Source organism: Saccopteryx bilineata, chromosome 6, assembly GCF_036850765.1.
Source record: "Saccopteryx bilineata isolate mSacBil1 chromosome 6, mSacBil1_pri_phased_curated, whole genome shotgun sequence".
Lineage (NCBI taxonomy): Eukaryota > Metazoa > Chordata > Mammalia > Chiroptera > Emballonuridae > Saccopteryx > Saccopteryx bilineata.
This window is the reverse complement of record NC_089495.1, coordinates 117,166,845-117,192,929: the sequence shown is the minus strand read 5'-3', so window position 1 is coordinate 117,192,929 and position 26,085 is coordinate 117,166,845. Positions and strand designations below refer to the sequence as shown.

Genomic DNA, 26,085 nt, shown 5'->3' with positions numbered 1-26,085 from the left:
AAGTTGTTAAAGGCTAGTTTAAGCTGAAAGAAAGTCTGGAAATACTTGCCTTGTTTAGAACCAACTTAAATGACCTCCTAAAACATAAAGGAAACCCACAAATAATTGCTTTACTACCAAAAAGTTCTTAGATGGCATATTAGAATTTGTAAAGCTCTTTGATGGTAATTTGACATTATCAACTCATTTAATTCTGTGGCAGAAAAAATATTATTCAGCTATCATTTGTGATAAGTAAACATAAAAGAATCCATGGACAGTCAGCATCCATGAGAAGATGCTGTTATTCTTAGCATACCAATGAGTGGGTCCATTTCAATGGGAAGGTGGTGGGCTTGATCCAAGGAGTACCCTGGAGCTCCTCTGAGGCCTACAAAGTACACAAAAAGAGCAAGCTGCCGTTATATTCTCAGAAAAGAGGTGCTGCCTAATAAGCAGTGCTTTATGATGAGTATACACAATATAACATTTGCGCAAAAAATTATTTGGTAAATTACTGTAAGAACGATTCAGTTCCACTACATGTCTTTGTAGACAGTCTAAAGAAATAATTTCAACAGCAATTGGTAATTACCACTTAGGATGTAGAATGTAGAATGCTAGAAAAGTGTTGATATCCTAATAATGACAACAAGCTGGATAAAATAGATGATCATAACATTTCTTGAACCTAAAAGAGAGCTAAGGTTACTGGGCAACCATTGAGCCTGAACTCTCAGAAGAGGCCGTGCCTGCCCTCAGGGATGGTGTAGACACAGGGTCACTGGGTGTGGGCAGAGGGAAGGCATGGCTTCCTCCCAGGAGGGCCTTCTTCCAACACAGGACAAGTCAGCAGAGGGTATAAATCGAGCCACACCTAAAATCTTACCCTCAGTAAAAGCTTCCTTCCGAGGATTAATGTGGAGGGCTTGTTTGAGTTCCTTAGTCATAATTATTTTACATGTGATTATATAACTTATAATAGTTTTGAACAATTCTAGAGAAAATTTTAGTCCATTTTTTTTCGATGCAAAACATTTCTAAAGGCTAAGACTCCTGTGAATAAGTCATATATGGGGGCGGGGTAGGGGAATAGATTTACACTTGTTTAAGTATGCAAAACAATTTATTCTTGTAGAATAATGAATAATTATTCTTTATTAATCATTGCATTATTTTCCATACAAACAACTGTAAACCTACTTTTGCCCCACCCTGCATTTTTGAAGATGTTTGCTGTAACACTCCTGATTGAATGGAAATAGTTCTACCTCATGCTGATAATATCACCAGAAAGTATAAAATTGGTACACTTAGAAATTTTTAGGGGAATGAGCTATTGTGTAAGTCAGTCTATATTTTCAGAGCAATACAAAAATCAGTAGAATAAAAAATTCAGGTTAATTCACCATGGCTCATCCATTCAGTTCTGGAGACAGTTGGAGGCTGGGGCTTCCAGAGAGCTCTTAAGTGGTGAGCTGGGCCAACCAAATAATTTGGTCACTTTTACTCTGTCCTGATTAAATAAGTATCAATATGTCGGATTTTTATGACAGAATTGTATCACTTCAAGATGTCCTTGCCGGAACTCTCAGGAATGAGTTTGGAGAAAACACATGTGAAATCAGTGACTACTGTAGGTTTTGTCTCTTCTCAAAGACTCTCAGCTCTACGAGGGTAAAGGTGGTGTCTGTCTTGTTCTCTGCTGTAGTCCCAGGGCTCAGGACCATGTGATGCACAGTGGCCACTCACAGGTTTGCTAAAGAAACTAATGAAGTGAGAGAAAGAGGATTTGAAACCAGAAAATCCAGATGCAAACTCTGGATTTGTGTTTAATATGGGAAAAACTCCTTTTTTTTTTCTGGGGTGGGGGCAGTGGTAGAGTAGGGTGGCAGGACCTGACATATTTGTAGAACTGCCTCCATGTATCACATCCTTATTGAGTACTTAACCATTAGCCGGCATTCTATGCGGCACTAAGTAGAACAGCAGTGGCCAGGACAGACAGGGTCATATGGTTGGGTCTGGCCATATTATCTCTGCTGATTTTGGAGACGACTTGGCAGACTAGCTTGTCCGTATCACACATATCTCACCTTACTAGAGCTTTTAAGTGACGTGCTTAGGCACACCTACCTACTGTGTTGTGCCACCGGTTCACAGCAAACAGTCTGCTGCAGGTCACAGTCACCACTGCAGGGATGGTCAGGTGGGGCAGTGTGTTAGCCGCCACATGGGTCACGGGAGAGTTTGACGGGAACTTCAGCACCATGATCACATCCTGCTGCATCTGATCTTTGAACATGAGTGGGCTCTGTGGAAGGAAACACTGTTGAATAGAAAGGGAAGAGAGAGGAAGAAAACAGAAGGGAGAACAGTTAGTGATAGCTGTGGGGAGAAGGAGGTTCGATGAGCACACAGAGAACAAGTAGGTGCTAGCTCTGGTACGGTGACGGCGCACAGAGGAGAGCAGGGACCCTCGAGGGCGCCGACTGCAGACACCGAGCTCCTAACAGCCGCCTCCATTGACGTGGACGTGACTTATAGCTATGTCCACATGACGCAGCTAAAACATCAGGTTGGTAGGAAAATTAATCACGCCAGCTACTGACACAGTTGACATGAAATACGATGTGAAGAGACAGATACTTCCATTTCCACCTGGCTGACCTGAGGTCATGGCGTCCGTCTACCTGGAGAGAACACAGCGTCCTGGTGCCAGGACTGTCCACCTCTCCGCTGTGCCACCCCTGCCTGCTGGTAGGTCACGCCCCCTTTCCACCACCCGGACTACCTGCCTGCTGATAGGTCACGCCCTCTTTCCGCCACCCGGACCACCTGCCTGCTGGTAGGTCACGCCCCCTTTCCACCATCCGGACCATGAGCTCACTGAGGGCCTCCTCTGCTTTTATATTCTAAATCTTTGTTTTTCAAACATCTAGCATATGACTCGATAGGAAGTAGCTATCCTGCATGTACTACTATTTAGTACTGTAAAACATTATAAATACTACTATATAAAAACACAAAATAGGGATCGTGGAACTAACCACCTTTAACTCTCTCACCCGGTTTGTAATTGCTTACTATGTATATGAATTCTCTGCTACACAAACTTGGGAAGCTTGAGTTTATTTATAAACAGTTCCATGCCAACTTAGTCTAACGATTTCCCCTAGGAAAGTAATGAACTCTGACTGGGCATTAATCCAGGATAAATATTTTTTACTACTATTATTAAACAGAGAAAACTAACTCAGGAGTAAACTCTTCTGCCAAAGCATTTCATAAAGGAAAGTGTTGGGAGATATTCTCTCGGACAGTTTATTAAAAGCACGTCATTTTGGGGCCTGAGGCTCCGAAAGCCCCCCACCCCCGAGACCGGGTGTGTGTGTGTGAGCTCGCACTGGGTGTGAACTGTGTTCTTGGTCACACACAGGGACACATCCAACCAGAAGAGTTCATCAGCAACTAGTCAAGGAGTAAAATCAGTTGAGCTATTGTAGAGAAAGAAAACATTCTCAAAGACACATTTATTTATGCGTTTCACTCGGAGTTTGCCGACTCCCTGAAGGTCTGGAGGACACAGATGCCTCTGTATCTGCCAATGTTTGCCACCAGGCCTGACATGCAGAAGGGGCTTCACACAAACTTGTTAAGCATTGAAATAAATAACAATGTGTTGAAAAAAATGTTATTGAAAAAAATCACAAAATAACAGCTTATAAATTTACGTGCATATATATTATTATAAAGCATACTCCAGAGCTCTTGCCTCCAAAATTAGAGTTTCGGCTGCCTTGACAGCTATCTAGGAGAACTGAAAAGCTGTAATTCATCTCATTTTTTTTCAAATACATTTTTACCTTCAAGCATCTTCTACTGGAGATAAAAATGAGTAAAACAATCAGTTTAAAAAATAAATGCTAAATAAGTTTATCAGAAATTATTTTATCTTCTTCACGTTAGATCAAGAGGGAAATGTTTACTATTTGCTAATAAATTGAGAAAGGACAGCTATGTTATGAAAATGAGCTTTTAAAATTCACTTTAAAATGGTAAGAATACTACTTTTCCCTTGGCAATGGGAATAAAAGCTTTACTATCAGTAGCTGAGGGTGACTGATGACACCAGCTAACTAACGTTCACAGAAACTGACTTCGTGCCAGGTGCTGGTCCGAGCATGAAACTCCGGGATGCTGAAACCTAACAGTGGGACTAACTAAAACTTGCCTGAGTCACTCACTCCTAGTGGCAGAGGGTGTCTGGCCCACGTCTGGCTCTGTGGTCCTTGTTCTGAGCCCCTTTGCTCGACGGCGTCTCTTCTGTGACCATAATTACTTTTCTATATCTTCTCATTTCTTCAAAGGAACTACGCCTTTTTCTTCATCTTGCCCAAAATGACACAATTGTGCAATATGTTGTGTTTATACATTTTTCGAGCTAATTTATAAATCTAATTTCAGTGTGGATGTCCGTGAGCCTGTAGTGTATGAATGAGTTTGTGCAGAGGCAGATGGAGTCAGGGAGGATAATGACTCTGTCACTCCACAACTGAGCCAGCTTCCACAGGCCTTGGAGGTAGGGACTGCCTCCCTTCTCTGTTCTCAGGGTATCAGTAAATATTTAGGTAAACAGTTAACCAATACACAGAGAAGCCTTTAAAAACACTGCTAAAATCATTATTTCATTTGCTCTATATACAGGTACAAAAAAGAAAAAGAAATATCAGCAAGTTGCTATGTCTCACCAGGTGCATGGCCGAACTCCGTGGGGGGTGTGGCTCAATGAGTAGCTGAGATGGCGTCTGTCCAAAGTTCTGGATCTGTGCCTCCATGGCCTGCAGGGGAAGGACAGCAGCTGTCATAATTGGTACGCGTCAGTGAGGGAGGTCAAGGCACTCTGACAATGCAAATGTATCCCAAGTCAGCCATGAAAAAGTCCCGGAAACACAGCAAGTGCCTCTCGCTCAGGGTGCAGAGCCATCCAAGGGTTAGTGTTTGTAGACAAGCACCGCGTCTCCTTCCGAATGTGCTCTTGTTACGTTAACCAGTCGCTGTTTTTAATTAGAGCTGGGGTTGCATGTGGAAATGTTAACCTGCGAGTGCGTGCACACAGCTCAAGATCCAAAGAACGCAAGCAGCGTGGAACACTTCAACACAACACATATTCCTCAATAAAGTCCTCTGTAAGAAGAAACGTGTGGGGGTCTCTAATGAAATGAGCTTCTGGAATCTTTATGGGAACAAAAAGTAAGATATAACATCCACAACACAAAATAAAACTGAGAGGATCACACGCTCCAATCAGTGCAGAAGGCAATCAGGAGAAAGAACACTCAAGACTTGTATAATGATTAGACATGGCAAAGCTTGTACCACGAAAGTATTATTTTAGCACGCTGTGTTATTTTAAAATGAATCCTGGAATATGATTTTAAAGTATGAATTTATTTTTCTCAAAAATTTTCTGAAATTCTAGAGAAAATTAACCCAGAAAAGAAACCATTATTTGGGCGCCCTGAGCTGTACAATATTTCTTTATAGCCTGTGCAGATGGGAATATTAATCAGATGTTATGGCTTCTAATGGATAAAAATAATTTTACATGTTAAACTATCTGGACTGTATAATATACTTTTTGTATAATATACTTTATGTCAAAAAGATAATCTTGTAAGAGAACTAAGTATATCTTCTCTACATAAATTTTATAAGCAAAATATTTTAATATGTTAACCTAGAGTAAGAAATATTTTTCTGAAATACTATATGTAATTATAAAGTCAACAAGGAGAAGCATATTTCCTGTGATCATTACTCTGTTAGCATGCTAATTACCCTCCTAAAATGATGTGCAATTTGGTTGCATCAAAGTGAAATACAAAAATCCTCACTGAGTGCAGGTAAGCTGGTAGATGGCTCTCAACACAGCATGCCCATTAATTGTATCACCATCTACAATTCTCATTTATAAAGTACTGAAATTTAATCATCCATCTTCCTAGACTACATTTCAAGATGTTTGTCAATAAAATGTGCATTTTCACATGTATTAGCAATATTAAACAAGAATGCATGATTATCTGCCACATTTTAGCAATCACATAAACGGGGCTTATGCTCTCTTACCTGCCGAGGCAATAGGGTCAATTATTAAATCTCTTTAAGTGCTGTCTAATTTTAATGTATACATTTATCTGCATGGTGTCCACTCATATGCAAAATGACTGTTTTTACTTAATTGTACTATAACAGATAATATCATGTTTTATTTCCTGAAGGCAAGATCTATGATTATATAAGGGGGAAGAGACCATTCCTGGCAAGGCTCGTTGAAAAAAAGAAAAGGTGGTAATTTTATTACTGAAGCTATCCTGGTTAGAAAATGTCCAGTACCCCACACCTCAATGTATCACGAACAGCTAAAGTCGAACAATAAAGATACTATTGCTGGTGTGTCTACTCCTTCAGAAAGAGGACCAGGGTGGGGCTGGGGAGGCAGAGGTAAAATTAAACACATTTAAATCTCTGGATCAGTGCCTTGAACTTAGTACAGAGCCTTTAAAAGTTCATAAAAGGAATGAGTAAACAGACATGCTTTGCTTGACTTTGTTTTTTTCTGAAAAGTATTAAAATTATGCTAAAAAATGTTATGATCTGATTCAACTTTCCAGAAATCTTCCATAAAGTTCTCTTCAGTAGGTCCTGCCTCTGATCATTTTAGGACTGAGGCAGAATACACATGCATACATATCTTAAATGACTCTCAAATGGCATCAGGATAATTTACTTATTTTTGATTAAAAAACAAACATTTATTTCACAGTCTGGAGACGAGACTGGAAAGTCCAAGACCAAGGTACTGGCAGATCTGTTGTCTAGTGAGGGCCCACCTGTGACCATCTTGTCACTGTGTCCTCACATGACAGACAGGGAGAGAAAGCTTTCTTTTACAAGGGCACCATCCACTCACAAGGGCTCCCCTCTCAAACCTGATCATTTCTCCAAGTATCACTTTGGGGATTAAGGCTTCAACATATGAACTTTAGGGAAACATAAACATTCAGTCTCTAGTGCTTGGATTTCTCTTCCATGTGGCTGATCTTGAAGATCATGTGGCATTTTATTTTTATGTTTTGCTACAATTTTTATATCTCCACCATGTTCCTCAGAAAGTATTATTTCTAGTTTAGTAAAATCTAGTAGAGTTTATTAAGTAGCAGTATACAGATAACTTTGTACAGTAGAATATACAATGTATTTGATTTTTAAAAACATTTTTTCATTGATTTGAGAGTGAAAGGAGGGAGGAAGGGAGGGAGGGAGGCAGAGAGACACAGAAAAGCATCAAGTTGCTGTTCCACTTAGCTGTTCCATTTAGTTGTGTACTCATTGACTGCTCTCGTATGTGCCCCTACAGGGGACCAAACCTGTGACCCTGGCACTCTATCCATTGAACCACACAGCCAGGCTATATAATGTATTTTAAATTATCTGTTTTTGCTTGTACAATCCTCTAAAACATCTTAGATGGTGACCATTGTGGATAGTAATAGCAATGGAGAAAGATGTTAATACCCCAGCTTCTAGTATGTCTCCTGTGTCAGGATAAATTTCAAGCTGTGATCAATTTCACACTTTCATTAAGAAAATCTGTTCCCTACATTGAACATCTATTTCTTTTAAGATTAAACTGAATCCTTCTTCTTGTGATCAACATCATATGCCTTCATGACATAAAGGTTCTGATTCTAATGTTCATCTTTTAGCTCTCTCAGAATCCTGCATCCAATAACTCCTTACCCTCTGGTTTTAAAATGTTCAAGTCTTGCCTGACCAGGTGGTGGCACAGTGGATAGAGCGTCGGACTGGGATGCAAAGGACTCAGGTTCAAAACCCCAAAGTCGCCAGCTTGAGTGCCGGTTCATCTGGTTTGAGCAAAGCTCACCAGCTTGAGCCTAAGGTCGCTGGCTTGAGCAAGGGGTCACTTGGTCTGCTGTAGCCCTCCAGTCAAGGCACATATGAGAAAGCAATCAATGAACAACTTAGGTGCTGTGACGAAGAATTGAAGCCCTCATCTCTTTCCCTTCCTGTCTGTGTCCTTATCAGTCCCTCCCTCTAACTCTCTGTCTCTGTCAAAAATAAAAAATGTTCAAGTCTTTCTGAAAGCATACTGTTTCCCCTCAGTTCTGTTTCTTGTCATTACCAAAATGTTCGTACTGGAAGTGGGCACCTACTCACTTTTGTAACGTTCTCCCCGTTAATGTGAGCTCTATGCTCCCCAACTTTTAGAACGTCATCAGTATCTTCTGTCCTGTCAGGAAGGAAGAGTGCCCGGGGACGTACGACCCAGGACGCACCGCAGTGAGGACTACTCCCCGATGGAGGAGAACCCCCACACTTCCTGCTAACCTCAGGCAGGGTTCTGACTCGCCTCAGAATCCCTAAATCATCATGAATGTACTCCACACCTCACAGCACCCCCTCTATTATGAAACTCAACACAATTCTTCACGCGTCTGTTTGCTCTAAATCACTGACACACTATGACCTCGTCCTACAGAGTTCACAACTATCTGTATTTGCTGAATTTAGAAGTGGGGCCATGGTGGGAGTAGCATCTGTGCCAAATCGGAAAGGCAGCTTAGAAGGAAAGGGTGAGAGCTCTTTACTTTTTACAATTCAGTCCGTAAAAACAACGAACAAACATTCACCAAATCGTTACTCTTTGTCAAGGGATACAAAGTAAGATATCGGACTATTTCAGGAAGTTGTCAGCCCATAAGGACATAAGATGAGATAGCCCATCCGGGCACAAGGTAGGCAGAAGGAGCATAGTGCAGGCCAGCCCGGAGTGTGAGGGAGCGGAGGAGTGACGTGTGCATCGGACTCAGGGTGAAGGGAGGAGGGAGGGACAGTAGGACTGGTGGGGAAAGACTTCTAGAAAAAGGATACATGCTGAGGTCTGAAGGTTTAATAGGAATTAAAGAGTCCACACCATGAAGGACTTTTTCTAGCCCTGTAAAACTGTTTTTCATTCATAATTTCCAAATATATTTTTTAAAACCTCAAATAACTACTTGAAGATAATTAGGTAGTTTTTTTTCTTTATTATCAGAAATGGCACTTAAAAAATCCAACATATTTTTATTCCTCTAGATATGGTTCTGTATAAGTCAGAGAGGCTTAATGTTAGCTTTATTATTCACAAAATATGTATTTGTTGAGCACCTACTATGGAGTGGGCACCACAGTAGATATTTGTGAAGCTCACCAAACACAAGAGGTGAGAAAGGCTGGCCTGCAAGGTTACACTCTGCCCGGATGTCATACATTCAGTCATTCCCCTACTGAATGACTCCCTGGGTTGCACTCAGCTCACAGACATGGTTTCTAATTCAGCCGATGTTTATAGATTAGAAAATTTCATACAATAAATTGGATTTTTTTCCATTTCCGATGTTATATGGATTCTTATTCTTCTAAAAATTATTGTGTTGAATATTGAGCAGTCACCATGTACTAGCATTTATTTCTTTCCAGCTAAGACCTATCAAGAAATAGGTAGTATATAATATTAGAAAAAATTATTTTAACATTTTGGGGGCCGTCTAAAATATGTAGTTCCTCAGGGGTAGGCAGTGAATCAAAGAAAAATGTGAACTAAGTTATGCACAGGGGAATAAATTAAGTAAATTCAAAAAGTATATGTAATTTTTTTTGTGTATTTTTCTGAAGTGAGAAGTGGGGAGGCAGAGAGACAGACTCCTGCATGCTCCTGACCGGGATCCATCCGGCATGCCTACCAGGGGGCGATGCTCGGCCCATCTGGGTCGTTGCTCCATTGCAACAGGAGCCATTCTAGCACCTGAGGTAGAGGCCATAGAGCCATCCTCAGTGCCCGGGCCAACTTTGCTCCAATGGAGCCTTGGCTGTGGGAGGGGAAGAGAGAGAGAGAGAGAGAGAAAGAAGAGTGGGAAGGGTGGAGAAGCAGATGGGCACTTCTCCTATGTGCTCTGGCCGGGAATCAAACCCAGGACTTCCACACACCGGGTCGACGTTCTACCACTGAGCAAACTGGCCAGGGCAAATCGTATATGTAATTTTCAGATTTCATATGCATGTATGACACGGAACCCTGTTTTACCAGCTCATATGTAATACAAAGCCTCTTATTAGGGATGGCTTTCCTTTTATCCCCTCTTTATTTAATAACTGTCCCATTCCTTAGTCTCTTTGCAAAATTCTGGAGGATCCACCTGCTAAGTCTCAGAATTACCCACACCATCCTCTGGCTCTTCTTTTTCTCATTTATTTCTCACTAGCTCTATCTACCCTTATCTTCCACTGTGCATGCCCTGCGCAAAGAAGGGTAAAAGCTACCTCAACTGCCAGAAAAATAAGTCATTTTTTAATTCATCCTCCTAAAGAGGGTGGTGTCTTCTTTAATTTGCATGAGGGGCCACGTGCTAATTATGGCTGTGACATTGTAGTCCTTATTCCTTTGACTTGCTGTATCTTTTTAAAAAAAATTTCCATTTATTGATTTCAGTGAGGAAGGAAGGGAGGGAGGAAGAGAGAGACAGAGGGAGAGAGGAACCTTGAGCTGTTCCTGTATGTGCCCTGATCAGGGATCGAACCCGCAACCTCTTTGTTTCATGACAATGCTCTAACCGGCGGAGCTACCCGGCTAGGGCAGTGCCTCTTTCTGACTTGATTATTTCCTTCTTGCCTTTCCTCCCAAGAAAGTTCTACCTCCTCTACCAATAGAGGAGTGTTGCTGGGATTACATCTTCAGGGGAGGAGGCAAACATGCTCTGGTGGGCGTGTGATGTCTGCCTGTCAATACGGACGACCTCAGACTCCAGGTGACAGAAAATGCAGTGACAAGGAGTTAGAGTGGAGAACAATCTTCAGATTAGTGATATATCCAAGATACTCTAAAAGACAAATTACTTTTTAAGTGAATGCATGTGCTTTTGGCCTCTCATTATATTTACTAGTAGATAAAAACTTTGGTTCATCTTGCCTTTTCTGCAATGCAGGAAAGTTAAACCAGATAAATTTTTTCTCCTTTATAACTTTTCATCTATTTTTGTGACTGTGACTGAGTGCTGTCTTTCAGATGAAGTGCCACCAGGTTGAAGTGCCACGAGAGAGACAGGAGGAGGCGGCTAACGGGCAGGCTGTCAAGTGACCAATTTTACCCATTTCTCTTGGTGTGTACACTATTTTAAATTGTTTTCCAGAAAAGTTAGCATTTTATAATGTACTTCCAGTTAGACTACCCACAGTACAAAATATCAGACTATTATGTCCACATTACTAGTCAATTATTAACAATTTTCAGAAAATTCAAGCAAAAATTAATAGAAATGATTGCTTGGGAACACAGAGAAGAAATTAAAAAAAATTTTTTTCTTAGATTGTATTTATCTTACTGTACAGCTCTTACTTACAATAATTTTATGTTAGTGTTTAAAAGCAGATATTTATTCTTTTTTACAAAGGATAAAAGTTTGACATACACCTAAAATACGTGATTTATATCCTCTTTTAGTCCTATCTCGAAGTCCACCAATTCTATATCAAATAGGAAAAAAAAACAAAAACAAAAATAATGGAAATTTGAAAGGTCTACAAGATATAAGAGAAGATTACTTTTTTTTTAAGAAGATTACTTAATGGCAGATACATTTTAATGATAAGCTTTTGCTCCTGGTTTATTGTCGTAATAAAACAAGATCATGTAAAGCATTACTTTTTAATGCTGGGAAAATAGGAGCGAAATAAATCAAGCAAATAATACTGTACTTTATTATTTTTTGCTTTATAAACATTAAACTACATAAAAAATTAAAATGCTATTTTATATTCAACTGCTTCTAGTTTTTTGTAGAAACTACAAACAGAAGAACAAACATGTTTCTTTTTGTTTTATTAATCAGCTGCATTAAGCCTCAGTCTACACTATCCTAAGTTATTAGAATATCTAAGGAAATATTTGGTAAGTCACCTAAAATGAACCGCAGCTGCTTTAACTATCAGAGGAGGGAAGACACTATCTGAGGGAGGGGCCTGCCTTGCTCATTTACCTGCCTCAGTGCGTGCTTTCATCCTTTTGAGTATAAACCTAAACAAATGAAGAGAAGACTTACCCTCCTGCTGCTTCCTAGTTCTTCTTTGCAATGATGAAGTCTAACGATGATATTACATAATTGACTTAACACATAAATGTGAAAGAACAAGCACCCATATCCTTTGGACAGAAATGCTCTATCCAGAATATTTTTTTCTTCAAATTAGGTCAATGCCCTTGGTGGCAAGGTCACTCACTTTTTCTTCTTAAAAATACAAGTACAGCAGGTTCTTGCAAAACATTGTTTCATTCCATGCTGTTTCCTTATAACGTTGTTGAGATGCTGTAGGAAGTTAACGTTTGTTTTTAGCCTATGGGGAAACTATTTGTTTCACTTAAAGTCCCAGAGCCTTTGAAGATGTTAACTCAGGTAGAAAAAGTGCATATATTTTAATGTGACAGGTAGTGGCTGTCCTACTGTGGATGCCGTAAATAAGCCTGCTTATCCTAGAATAGTGACTTAATCAGGAACAGAGAGGGTAGCTGGCAGGGGCCTTGCTCCTGGGGTACTGGCCTCTGGGGACTGCAACCCTGGCCCTCCCTTGCCCTCTGGCTTCCCACTGCGTTCACCTAGTGCACGCTCAGGATAGGAGGTAAGAAGGTGAGGCATTTATGGTAAGGTCCCTCTGCCAATCTGGCAGTGGCTGGGGTCGAAGGCCTCAGCTTCTGTTGGGTGACCACTTTCCCAAGGCTACTTCTCTAGCCAGGCTGTGGTAATGGCTCCCTCCCCTGGTAATCTCAGATTAGGGACGATGTAATCCCTGGGTGATTAAACCTCCTCTGTTCATCCATTTTGTCCTGCCCACATCTCTGTGAATAGGACCATTATTAAATTCTCTTCGTTATCCTTTTAAAATGTTTAAATTGTGGTAAAACATACACAACAAAATTTACTGTCTTAACTATTTTGAGTGCACGTTCACACTGTCATGCACGCAATTTCCAGAACACTTTCCTCTTGCGAAACTAAAACTGCACCCATTAAACCATCGCGGCCCATGCCCCTTCCCTCGGCCCCTGGAATCTACCCTCCCATTACTGTCTCTGTAATTCTGACTCTTCTAGACACCTCATAGAAGTGGAATCGTACTGTACTTGCCTGGTGACTGGTTTATTATACTTAGCATAATGTCCTCGAGGTTTGTCCCTGTTGTTGCATGTGTCAGAATGTCCTTCCTTTTAAGACTGAATCATATTCCATTGTATGAATAAATCATATTTTGCTTACCCACCCATCCGCTGATGGACCCTTGGGGTTGCTTCCACCCCTTGGCCATTGTGCATAATGCCACTATAAACATGAGGATACAGACATTTCTTTAAAATCCCACTTTTATTTTGGGGGGGATATATACCCAGAAATGGATCATATGGTATTTGTAATTTTTTGAGGAGTCTCCATACTGTTTTCCAGAGAGCCTACATCTTTTTACATTCCTACCAACAGGGCATAAGAGTACCAATTCCTCCATATCCTTGCCAATACTTGCTATTTTTTTGGACTGCATCAAATCTAATGGGTATGAGGCGCATCTCATGATGTTTGATTTGCATTTGCTTAATCATTAGTGATGCCGAGCATCTTCTCACATGCTTCTTGGCCATATGGATTTCTTCTTCAGAGTCTTCCGTATGTCTGTGAGAGTGCAATAGCTTAGAACCCTGAAAGGCACGAACGGGACTGGTATTCAAGTCTGATATTTAAAAGAAATGTTGTTTAGCTTTTGCTTCATTTCTTGGTGGAACCAACCAAAATATGGTATTATCCAACCAAATGATATTTTCATTGAGGATTTAAAATATTTTGTGGATCAACACTATTATAAGCTTCCTAAGGGGAGGCTGTGAAGTTTCATTACAGTCTATACTTGGTTATCCTCAAGGAGTAAACTAAAACGCTCTTTTCAGGATTCTTACAGACTGACCTACCAGAAAGCAAGGGTTCTAGCCAAATATCTCTTAAGGATTCTTTGAGGTTTTTAGTTCTTAGCTACTTTTGCGTGGGTCATTAAAGAGTATATATGTATAGGAATTGACCCAGAAATGCTTAATGCCATGTGAGAAGGACCAGTAAGTACATCTTTGCAAATCCTCCCTGGTTAAACAGACTTCTGTAAAGTGAATGATGCTGGCTGATTCAGGTGCTACTGGAGGAGGAGGGGAGGAGGGAGGGGGAGGGAGCAGAAGAGGAGAGGGAATGAGCGGTGAGTAGTGACCTTCTTTCACCATACGAATTAAGTGCACTTGGAGTGTCTGACTACAAAACAAAAAAAATATTAAAATAATAGAAGCTGAAATAGATTTGCTTCGCATCTGTAATGACATATACAGATGATGTATGATAGAAATGTACACCTGAAACCTAATAATTTTACTAACCAATGTCACCACCAAAAATCCTATAAAAATTTAAAAGACGAAGATTTACTAGGTGGTGAGTATAAATATTTTAAAATGAAATCATACACTTTTATTCAATTATATTCAGATGAAAAATAGTATTGCATGTATTTGGTAGAGCAAAATGCTCTTCTTTGATTTTGACATAAGTTGGAGACAATAATTTAGATAATAATGTATACTGAGAATTCAAATGGCTTTAAATAAGCCAATTATTATGTTTAAAACCTTTAAGTTTGACTAGGCAGTGGTGCAGGTGATAGAGCATTGCCTGGAATGCATAGGACCCAGGTTCAAAACCTCGAGGTTGCTGGCTTGAGTGCTGGCTCACTGGCTTGAGCATGAGGTCGCAGGCTTGAGCGTGGGATCATAAACATGACCCTGTGGTCACCGGCTTGAGCCTAAAGGTCACTAGCTTGAGCAAGGGGTCACTGGCTCAGCTGAAGCCCCTTGGTCAAGGTACATATGAGAAAGCAATCAATGAACAACTAAGGTGCCACAATGAAGAATTGATGCTTCTCATCTCTCTCCCTTCCTGTCTGTCCCTATCTGTTCCTCTGTCTCTTTCTGTGCAAAACAAACACAAAAACAAACCAAACAACCACAACAACAACAAAAACCCCTTTAAAAACAAGTCCTAAACATCTAACTGAAATGCTTAGGTACTTAGATTCAGTGATACCTACTTCAACACACTGAAGCATGCAGTATGTTTTGAATAATAGTTCTTTTATGCTGAGGTAACAACTGTGTAATATAATTGAAATTTACGCTGAGATAAGGAAATCTCTTCCAGCTATTTCTATTACCAACAGCGGGCTGCAATTTTCATCCTCCTTCCTTGGGTCAAATATGACTTTAGATGCTTCTGAAAGCATTTGCTGTTAATTTCTGAAAAATCATTGATTAGCATTTGTCAATACCACACAATAAAAACAACACAAAGAGGAGGAAAAAGCACATATCACACAGTGACACACTCTGACTGGCTGTGTTCTTTATGCTTCTCTGGTGGACGATTGATGACCATGAACTAGCTAAGGACTACAGTCATTATGAGAAGAAAGATAAACCTATATTAAAGATTTATTCACTAATCAAAATTAAATGTCTGTCATTAATTTCCTTGATACTAATTTCTGTACAAAAACTTTACTCATTAAATCTCGCAACACAACATTATTGCTACGGATGAGAAACAATGTGTAAACAGGCCCAGCTGAACCTGAACTCTTATTAGTTTTAGGGATCATAACATTCTTCTTGCTCCTAAAACAACTGTTTACATTTAAAGCCTACCTAATGCATATTTCCACTCTAACAAATTAAAATGTAAGGTGTCTTCTATTTTAATTTGGTTTCAGAACTTATTAACATTTTTAGGTCAGAAAAATTCTAGTAATTATCAGGAAGAAATGAAGATGGTTTTAAGAAACCTTTATCAGATGTTCTGTTGATCATTTGTTAAAATTATGTCTCAGAATAAATGCTCAGGAATAGAAGCCTGAACGTTCCCCCCCCCCTTTTTAAAATTTTTTATTTATTCATTTTAGAGAGGAGAGGGAGAGACAGAGAGGAGAGACAGAGAGAGAAAAGGGGGGGAAGAGCTGGAAGCATCAACTCCCATATGTGCCTTGACCAGGCAAGCCCAGGGTTTCGAACCGGTGACCTCAGCATTTCCAGGTTGACGCTTTATCCTCTGCGCCACCACAGGTCAGGCAATAAGTTAGAGACCAGGGCACTTGTAAACAGATAGTGTTGTGATATTACCCACTCAAACGGTCCAGAGTAGTGCTGTGGATACCCCTTGTCAGATCACATAAAGAAGTTAGAAACAGGGAAGGAGAAAACAAAGAACAACCAATTTATAGAAAGAATATGCAGTAATTGTCAAGACTATCAGTGTTGGCACTGTGAAAACCTTCACTTGGAGCGTCTGGATGAGAAGTGGGTTAATTTTCTTCCTTATACATTTTGTTAATTCACATTCTAGGAAAGCCAGCATCGCTGTTGTGGTTCAAGTCATATCTGTCTTGTTGGTTCCTGACAGAACTATCCTGTCAGTTCTCTGTAGAGGCAAGAAAGGTTCAGCAGGAAAACAAAGTGAAAACTGACGTGTGCTATGGGCATGTTTGCACTGTGGCAGAGCCACAGGAATGCTGTTACCCCTGTCAGGGCAAAAGAAAACAAAACAAAACAACCCAATCTAAGGGGACCAAGAAATGTTAGCAACAGAAAATTAGATGGAAAACACCACATTTTTATGACTACTGGTAATGTGAAATGTATTTAATGCTTTAATATTTCCAGCATAAATGGGCATATATGTATAAATAAATAAATGGCCCATCTGTTCCAAAAGTCTGAGAGCAAATTGGCCTTTTATGACGGGCTTATCTGTGTGCTTCTCATGGGCAAGAAGAAGTCATTGAAATCATTTTTCAGTGGAGCAGCATCAACTGTAGATATGATGATATACAGAAATAAACTAGTAAAACAGAAGTTCTTCCAAGGTATTCCATTTAATTATGCTTTTAGGTAATAAAAACCAGTATTTGTGTACCGCTTTATAGTTTACAAAGTTCTTAGGGAAAACAAAGGTGTATACAAGTAAAGTGACTCACTTAATGTCAGTCAGATGATAACTGTGATAGATCCCTGTCTCATGATTTCTACCTTCCTGTCATACTGGGTACCATATAATCATCCTCTGAGGCAAATAGGCTTGAGCAATTATATCTGGTCAAAAATGTGATAATTTTTGGAAAAAAATTTTAGCATAGTTTTCACTTATCTGAATATGTACAGTAAAATTTTTTTGTAATATTTAACTTAATCTCTACCAACCAAATATTAACTGTGGCATGATCCCATAGTGCCTTTGGAACCCTCAATGACTGATAAAATTGATCTCTTCCTGGGAAATGATAGAAAAATGATTAACAAAACGGTTGATAAAGATTTTTTAAAGACATCTTAAAATTGCCCCTCCAAATACTGAAGTTTTACTGTGCTGAAAGTATTAACACATTCAAAAGTATAAAAATTTAAATTAATACAGTTTAATTTAGTAAAATGGAAATCTATATTAGGCATGTTTTACATTTTTAAGAATTGTTTTAGAAGTTAGGAGACCATCATCCTTAAGACAAGTAAACCGGTTGGCTCAGCGGTAGAGCGTCGGCCTAGCGTGCGGAGGACCCGGGTTCGATTCCCGGCCAGGGCACATAGGAGAAGCGCCCATTTGCTTCTCCACCCCTCCGCCGCGCTTTCCTCTCTGTCTCTCTCTTCCCCTCCCGCAGCCAAGGCTCCATTGGAGCAAAGATGGCCCGGGCGCTGGGCATGGCTCTGTGGCCTCTGCCTCAGGCGCTAGAGTGGCTCTGGTCGCAATATGGCGACGCCCAGGATGGGCAGAGCATCGCCCCCTGGGGGGCAGAGCACCGCCCCTGGTGGGCGTGCCGGGTGGATCCTGGTCGGGCGCATGCGGGAGTCTGTCTGACTGTCTCTCCCTGTTTCCAGCTTCAGAAAAATGAAAAAAAAAAAAAAAAAGACAAGTAAACATTAATTAGTAAGTGTTCTGTTATTTTTAAATTCCTAGAAAAGAACAGGACTGAAAAAACCTTGACATGAGAATCTGGTGACTTCACTTAAGTCTGGCTCCGAGGCTACACAGCTGGGTGTTGAAAAAATTATTTACTAAGAGTTTTAGGCTAGATTAATGTTTTTTAACTGGAATGTTTATTAAATGCCCGGAGAGACTTTTCTTTTTTTCAAAATAAGCATGGTGGGTCCTTCTCCCTGGATATCTTAGATGCCCTGAGACGGAGGGAGGTACTGCGATGAGAAAGATGTGGCCTGAGCACTTAGAAATAGTTGAAGGGGTGGGAGTGGGGAGAGTGCGGATATAGATGAAATAAGAGTTAAAATTTTTGAAATTGGGTGATGGGTACATGGGGGTTCATGATATCACTCTCTCTACTTTTGTGGGAAAAATGTTTCCCAGACCATTGTAACACAGCTTTAGTGCAGTGGTGCTTCTTACACTTTAAAGTTCTAAACAAGTCAGATGGACTTGTTCTAATTTTAAATGCATGATCTAATTTAGCAGACTGCGGAGGCCTGAGGGTCTGAAGTTCAAATAAGTTCCCAGCTGATGGTGATACTGGTGGTCTACGGACCACATTTGAGTAGCACGGAGGTAGAAAACCTTGGGATCAGATAATTACTAACCTAAGCAGGTGATAGGATGGAGTTCTCAGCCATCAGTTAGTAACTAAAAATACAAATAAAATCACATACTTTTTTATTAATATGTAAAAATAGGTAAGAAAAAATATTCATTATCATGTTTAGAATAACTGCTTAGACAGTTGAGCTCATTTATGAAAAAAAAGTGTCTAGATTATGATGTAAGCCAAGACTATGACAATTTAAATAATATCTAAAACCCAACAGATCTGGTGTTTACATGTTAAGATGAGCTTCGCACCAGAACAGTCCTGTCATTTTTCCACCCAGAGGCTGTCACGATAAAGCTTATCATCAATTACTGCTTTACAAGTATAAAATAAGTTAAGCTGTCATATTTTTTTCAAACAGAGATCTGAAGCTGTCAAAGAATGTCAATTTTAAATCTGACACAGAGAAGAAAATTATCTGTTATTCTGACCTCTAATTTTTTGACATTTTAATGCCATAATTGCTGTGGTTAGTGCTGCTTCATGATTTCACCTGTCAAGGAAGAATGAATCAATAACCTTAAGACATTTCTCAAATTTTAGCACTAACTTCAAAACTCAAAATGGGGCATTTTTTTTAAAACAAAAAGGACACTCATATATTAGTTATTTCTCTTTTAAATCAGTGTTTAAAGGTTTTAAAAAACTTATTTTCCTTAGGCTAGTTGGAGTTTAGTGTAAGATAACTGCAATGAGCCTTCCTTTGGTTTTATTTATGTAAAATGTAGGTATATTAGCATTTTAAAAAATACTAAGACAAATATTATAAAATAAAGGGAATACATTTAGCTTAATGCAAAGGTTAACTTTCTTTTTTCTTTAAGTGAGAATTGGGGAGGCAGAAAGACAGACTCCGACCCAATCCACCTGGCAAGCCCACTATGGGGTAATGTTCTGCCCATCTGGAGCTGCAGATTCGTTGCTTGGCAACTGAGCTATTTTAGCGCCTGTGGCCAGGCCATGGAGCCATCCTCAGAGCCTGGGGCCAACTTGTTCCAACTGACCCATGGCTGTGGGAAGGAGAGAGAGAGAGAGAGAGAGAGAGAGAGAGAAAGAAGGAGAGAGAGAGAAGGGAGAGGGGGAGGGGTGGAGAAGTAGTGGGCACCTCTCCTGTGTGCTCTGACTGAGAATCAAACCTGGGACATCCACACGCAGGACTGATGCTCTACTACTGAGCCAACTGGCCAGGGCAAAGGCTAACATTTTGAGCATTGCCTTTTTTCCGAGAGTTTGTGTCCGACTGTCTGGGTAGGTGTCAGCTCCCTGTAGTCACTGCAACACAGGGCACACCTCCAGGAAGCCGACATGCATATTTTGAAACGGGTGTTGTGCCTTCCAAAGGGCCAGCTCATGGAGGAAAGTGTAAGATCAGGGCACACCGAACAACACATATGCTATTCTTCACTCCACTTCTCTGCATGGTCCTTTTTTATGACAGCGGATGCAAAGTGCTTTTGTCTTGGCAAATGCGATGTTCTGAGTTCTCTGTAGAGAGAGCCCCTGAGGTAAAGCGAGAGGAATCACTCGGCCACCTTAGGTAGCTCGCAGGATTCAGCTGGTATCCCTTTGGTGCAGATTCTCAAATGTTAGTGCAGAACTCTGGTTGTGGAATATGTTAGGTTTGTGGGAGAGCGAGTCAGGGTAGGGACAGGAAGAGAGAAAATTAACCCATATCCCATGAGATTATTTAATCTGTTGACACAGATTTAATCTGTTGAGCTGGCGCAGGTCCCTGGGGCTAGGGCAAGCATCTTTGCTGGTGTGTGTGCATGGGTCTGTGCTGGCTGGGGAGGAAGGTACCCAGTGTTCCAGGTATGTGCTTCCCCACCTGGAAGAGAAGAGCTGTGGGGTCTGGGAGGAACGCAAAGGGCCTAGGGAGGGAGGACACGTCACAAAATGATTCTCAGAGTTTCTCTAACGGGACCTCAGCGTTCAGCAGTGATGTGCTCAGAATGAGAAAGTCCAGAACTCACACCCCCTGCCCTTGCCAGTCTGCATCATTATGCAGTCAGCTGGAGCAGTGTGTATAACATGCTGTCCTGTCGTCTCTATCATAAAAACCCTCTGCAGAACCGACACAAAGAATTTTAAATTACAGATTTTCATGCAATGACTCATTAGGAAGTTTTACAATTTGACAACTAAGGCCTAGACAGTACTTGCTTTATTGTCCAAAGCAACAGTGTTATATTTTGTAGAAGCAGGTATTTTTATAAAATTCAAATAATAAACACTATGTCCATGTAAAGAAAGTCCCAATTTTAATTCCAATTTCTTTTTATTCTCTCATTAATCTTTTTCCTTCTCAGTTAAATACAAAAGATCTGTTGCTTTTCTGTCAATTTTAATGTTGTCTTATACTTTCACTACATGCAATGTGCTTAAAATGTTTGTATTTGTCCAAGAGGGGTTAACTTGCAACTTTCTTTACAAGAACACAATTTTATAACAGATAAAAATATATAATAAAATACTCAGGAGAAAAATGTCTATGATATTTATAAGTCAAAAATAATTTGGAGTTGGTCTTAGAATAAAATAAACTATTCTAATAATTTTCTTTTCTTTTTTTTAATGATTCTAAGGTATTGGTTCTAAAAGGAGAATAACAGTTTGTACTATAGAACCAGGCACATGATAAGAAAAGGCACACTGTGAAGACAAAACTGAAACTCAGAAGCATCTACTACAATAATCTCATTAGCTTGTACACAACTGGGGAGATACTAAATTAGGTGAGTGGAATGTTTTGTAGAAAAAAATCCCCAATTTCAACAACTAATTTCATTATATCTGGCTTCTCCCTCATTCATTTATTATCTGTCTCTCTTAACTCCCAGTTTCAGACAATAATTCCATTGCCTTATGCACACAATATGGTATAATATTGCACTTAATACCATACTTGCAATGTGTTCTCTGAATATTAGCCCTAAGGGTCCAATGATCAATGATCATGAGGCCCGTCCCTTCTTTTTCCTCTTCTCTGCTTGAAGCCACAGAAGTAAAATCATTTTGTTTTTATAGAGTTATACAAGAAATAACTTTATGGATACAAATTTTTCTTGTAGAACCCTATTTTTCCAAATCTACACATTTCCCACCTCTAGAATAAAAAATAAATAAAAAGCAGCAGCATCGCCCGACTGGAGATGAGGACACGATCGCTGGTGTGCACAGGGCAGGCAGACAGCGGTATCTGGTGGAGGGAGGATGGTGGGAGCGCCTGTGGCGACGCGGGTGGCAGCTGGCGCTCATGCCTTACACCTCCACGAGCTTGCTTTGTGCAACACGCAAGTGGTTTAAATAATACTTTATCTGCATGTTTTCACCAAAACTACTTAGACACACAGTATAACACAGGGGTTTTCAACCGATGTGCCACAAAAAATTTTAAAACATGCAATACCTGACTATGTAGTCAGGGGCACTGATCTCTTCCCTTAGATTGTCAAATAAAAAAAATGACAACAGCCAACACAACAATAGCTGTCTGGGGTGACTGAATCAAAATGGTAACTATTTTTTTTACTCAGATTGGAAAAAAATATATCTTCTGGTGTGCTGCAGAATTTTAGTAATTAGTTTATGTGTGCCGTGAGATGAAAAAGGCTGGAAATAGCTGCTATAACATATAATTCCCAACTGTTAGCTATAAAATTTTAGGGTGAGAACATATGGGAATAAAATACTATAGCTTCATCTATTTTACTGATGCGTTTTTTAGTATTCTGTCTAGCAGGTTGTAATTTTGCTTTTATTAAAAACACACACTGCAGATTATTTTCACGTGAACTATCATATTTAAATCTTCAACTAGGTTTCATTAATAACACATACAAGGCATTATGCATTTTAATGAAGGGGCAGAATAAAATGAAATAAAGGTATTGGAGTGCATTCTGTGTCTGCTATTCAAACAACAACAACATGCTGGCCTCATTACTTGGTTTTGACATATAACATTCATTTTTTCCACATTTGTCAAAAATCGAAATTTGTATTTTGTAAAAATCTAAATTGAAAGAAAATATATAAAGAAAGTGATGGACAGTCAAATTTGCATTTGAGGGATGGCATTTTTAGAATGCTATGGGACTGAACACCTACCTCCCTGAGCAGGGGGTCAGTGATGCTGTCCAGGTGCACGGAGCCTTCATAGGTCAAGTAGTGAAAAACATTCAGAGCACGGACTGCTTCAGGTCCTCGCTGCTTGTAGCCAAATATAAGGTCGATCCACTGATGGAGTTGGCAAGAGACAAATTCACTTTCCAAGGCCTGAAATGAGTCGAGAAGAAAAAATGACTCTGTACAAACTTAGCAAAGCACTCTTTTTTCTCACTTTGCAATATTCTGTATAAATAAGCAGGATGTGTTCTTCCCATGCCGGTGTTTTATCTCTAGTATTAGATCTGCTGTTCCTAGAAATGGCAAAACAACAGCTTCTATAAAACATAAACCAGAATGAAAATTTCTTCTTTACATGTTTAGCTTTCTCTTTGCTCCATTGAGTAAATGATATGAATTTTAATATTAAATACATTTCTTACAAAGACACATTCATGTATAAAAATACCTTGAAATGCCTGTTCTAAGTACATTTTACAATAATTTCATTCCTAATTTTTAAATACGTTTGAAACTAAATTTTATTAGAAACTTGGATATATATACATGCATTTTCATGCCTAAAATCTTCAAATTTACCTCTACAAAAATTAACTCTACAAAAAGGGCATGCCTTCTTTTGCTTCAAATGAGCTCTGCTATTATACTGTTTTGGGATCACATGGCAATTTTAGAAGTTTGCTAGCCTGTGGGAAATGAATGTGAATACTGTGAGTCAATGACCAGACTAAGCTGCCATAGAGAGTCAGGAATAAAGAAGGCCTTTTCCTGTCCTTAGAAGCCATCGTAAGCTTCCCAGAGGTATCCTGTCATGTAGGCACGGAGGCCGGGGCACACCTGTGCTGTGAGCAGTGACAGTCACTGGTGGCTCACTCTGCCTCTCACTCCCTCCAGTTACCAGCAATTTTTTTATTGATCTTAAGAGCACACTGATTTCAGCAACATGAGTATAAAGCTGTAGAGCTAGCTTCTTCAATTTCAATGATGTGTGGCCATATAAAACAATTTTCTCCATTTCAGGTGTAACTAAACATGGGAATGAATTCATCCTCTGAATGCACATCTCTGATTTCTAAGATCTCAAAACCTATTTAAAATTCACTTAATATGCAACATAATCAAACATAAAAATAATCTGGAGATGTTTTCTCTGAACATATGTACCCTGATCTATCAATGTCAACGCATTAAAATTAATGAAATGTAAAAAAAAAATTCACTTAATAAATAAGTACTTGAAATTAGTCTTCTGATAACTGCATTTCATTTTTTAATAATCTATACAATGTCTGAATGATGCTTTTCCTATGATCACATTTAGGCAGTAACTTATTAACCTTAATCTCTTTCTTGATTTATTCCTTTCACAATATTTGATATCTTATTTTACTTTACTCTCATTTTGTGGGACTTGATGTTTTATTTTATTTTTCAGGGTGCTGTATGCATTAAATTAGAATTTGTCTATCTGAACATTCAATAGTAATGTTAAGCACTCAATATAAATTAACTTTTCTAATTCAGGGCCAATGCACTAGAAGCAACTGAGCCATGGCTGTGAAAAAAGAAGAGAGACAGAGAGAGAGGAGGGGGAGGGTGGAGAAGCAGATAGTCACTTCTCCTGTGTGCCCTGGCCGGGCATCAAACCCAGTACTTCCACATGCTGGGCGACACTCTACCACTGAGCCAGCGACCAGGGCCGAGTCATGTTTTTTAATCCACTCTGTCACCCTAAGTCTTTTTATTGGAGTATTTAATCCACTTACATTTAAAGTAATAATTGATAAATACATACTTATTTCCATTTTGTTATATAGTTCTCTATTCCTTCCTCTTCTCTCCATCCTTGTGGTTTGCTAGTTTTTTTTACTGTTTGTTTGAATTCGCTTTTCTTTGTTCTTTGCATATCTTTTGTAAGTTTTTGGTTTGTGGTTACTGTGAAGTTTTACATACTACATCCTATAACTATAGTGCTCTACTTTAGGCTGACAGGTATTTATCGAACAGATGGTAGAAAAACAATTTTATTCCCACTTCCACTCTTGTGTTATTGATATCATATTTTAGATCTTTTCATGTTGTGTATCTCCTATCTATTGTAGTTTGAGTTGAGTTTTCTTTTGATTTCATAGCGGCTTTTAAATGTTTGATTTGCTGTATTTATTAAATATTTAGGTATACCTGATATATGTTTACCTTCTCAAACATCCTTATTTCTGGCTATGGCCTTTTGCATTTTTGCTTAAAGAAGACCCTTTAACATTTCTTGTAAAGTTGGTTTAATGGTGAAGAACTCCTTCAGTTTTTGCTTGTCCAGAAAACTCTTCTTCAATTCTGAATGAATGATAACCTTGCTGGATAAATCATTCTAGGTTGTGGGTTTCCCTTTATCAGCACTTCAAAGCCATCCTGCTACCCCTTTCTGGCCTATGAAGTTGGTGCTGAGAAATCAGCTGGTAGCTTTATGAGGTTTCCTTAGAGTGAAAATCGTTGTTTTCCTCTTACTTCCTTTGAAATGGTCTCTTTACTTACCACTTTAATTACAGTATGTCTTGCATGGGTCTTCTCAGGTTCATGTCTGTGCTTGCGAGGCTTGGGTGTCTTATTTCCTTTCCCAGGTTAGGCAAGTTTTACTATTATTTCTTTAAGTTTCTGCTCCTTTCTCTCTTCTCCCTCTGGGTCCCTATAATGAGAACGTTTGAGCACCTAATGTCAGCCCAGACATCCCTTACACTGTCGTTGTTTCTTAAAATTCTTCTTTTCATTTTGCTGTTCTGATAGGTTCATTTCCAGTAGACTGTCTTGCAGATTGGTGAGTCTTATTTCTGTATCAGCTAATCTGATGTTGATTCCTTCTAATCTATTTTTCATTTCAGCTACTGAATTCCCCAGACCTGTTTGGTACTTTATTATACTTTCTCTAAGTCTTTGCTGAAGTTCTCCCTGAGTTTCTCTATTTCACTCTCAAGTTTGGTGAGCATCCCTATGACTATTTAAATTCTTTATTAAGCAAATTACTTATCTCCATTTTCTTAGTTCCCCTGCCCCTGGGGGGGGGGGTTTCTTATTCCTTTATTGGAGGAGTATTCTCCTGTGTATTCATTCTGTTTGACTTTCTATGCTTGTTTATATGAATTATATGAAATAGCTATCTCTCCCAGACTTGAAAATGTGGCTTTATGTAGAAGCTGCTGCTTG

General features: G+C 39.4%; 1 protein-coding gene across 5 annotated transcripts in view; it reads right to left on the bottom strand.

Annotated features, from left to right (window-relative positions):
• The window catches only part of NBEA (neurobeachin), a 740,071-nt gene that overhangs the window by 24,852 nt on the left and 689,134 nt on the right, over positions 1 to 26,085 (bottom strand). For all 5 annotated transcript variants that reach the window (XM_066236595.1, XM_066236597.1, XM_066236598.1 and 2 more), the window contains 4 exons: positions 22,870 to 23,037; positions 4,731 to 4,820; positions 2,116 to 2,308; positions 299 to 370 (listed from right to left, as the gene is read on the bottom strand). In XM_066236595.1, coding sequence (XP_066092692.1) covers positions 299 to 370; positions 2,116 to 2,308; positions 4,731 to 4,820; positions 22,870 to 23,037 — 523 coding nt within the window. The remainder of the gene's footprint in view (positions 1 to 298; positions 371 to 2,115; positions 2,309 to 4,730; positions 4,821 to 22,869; positions 23,038 to 26,085) is intronic.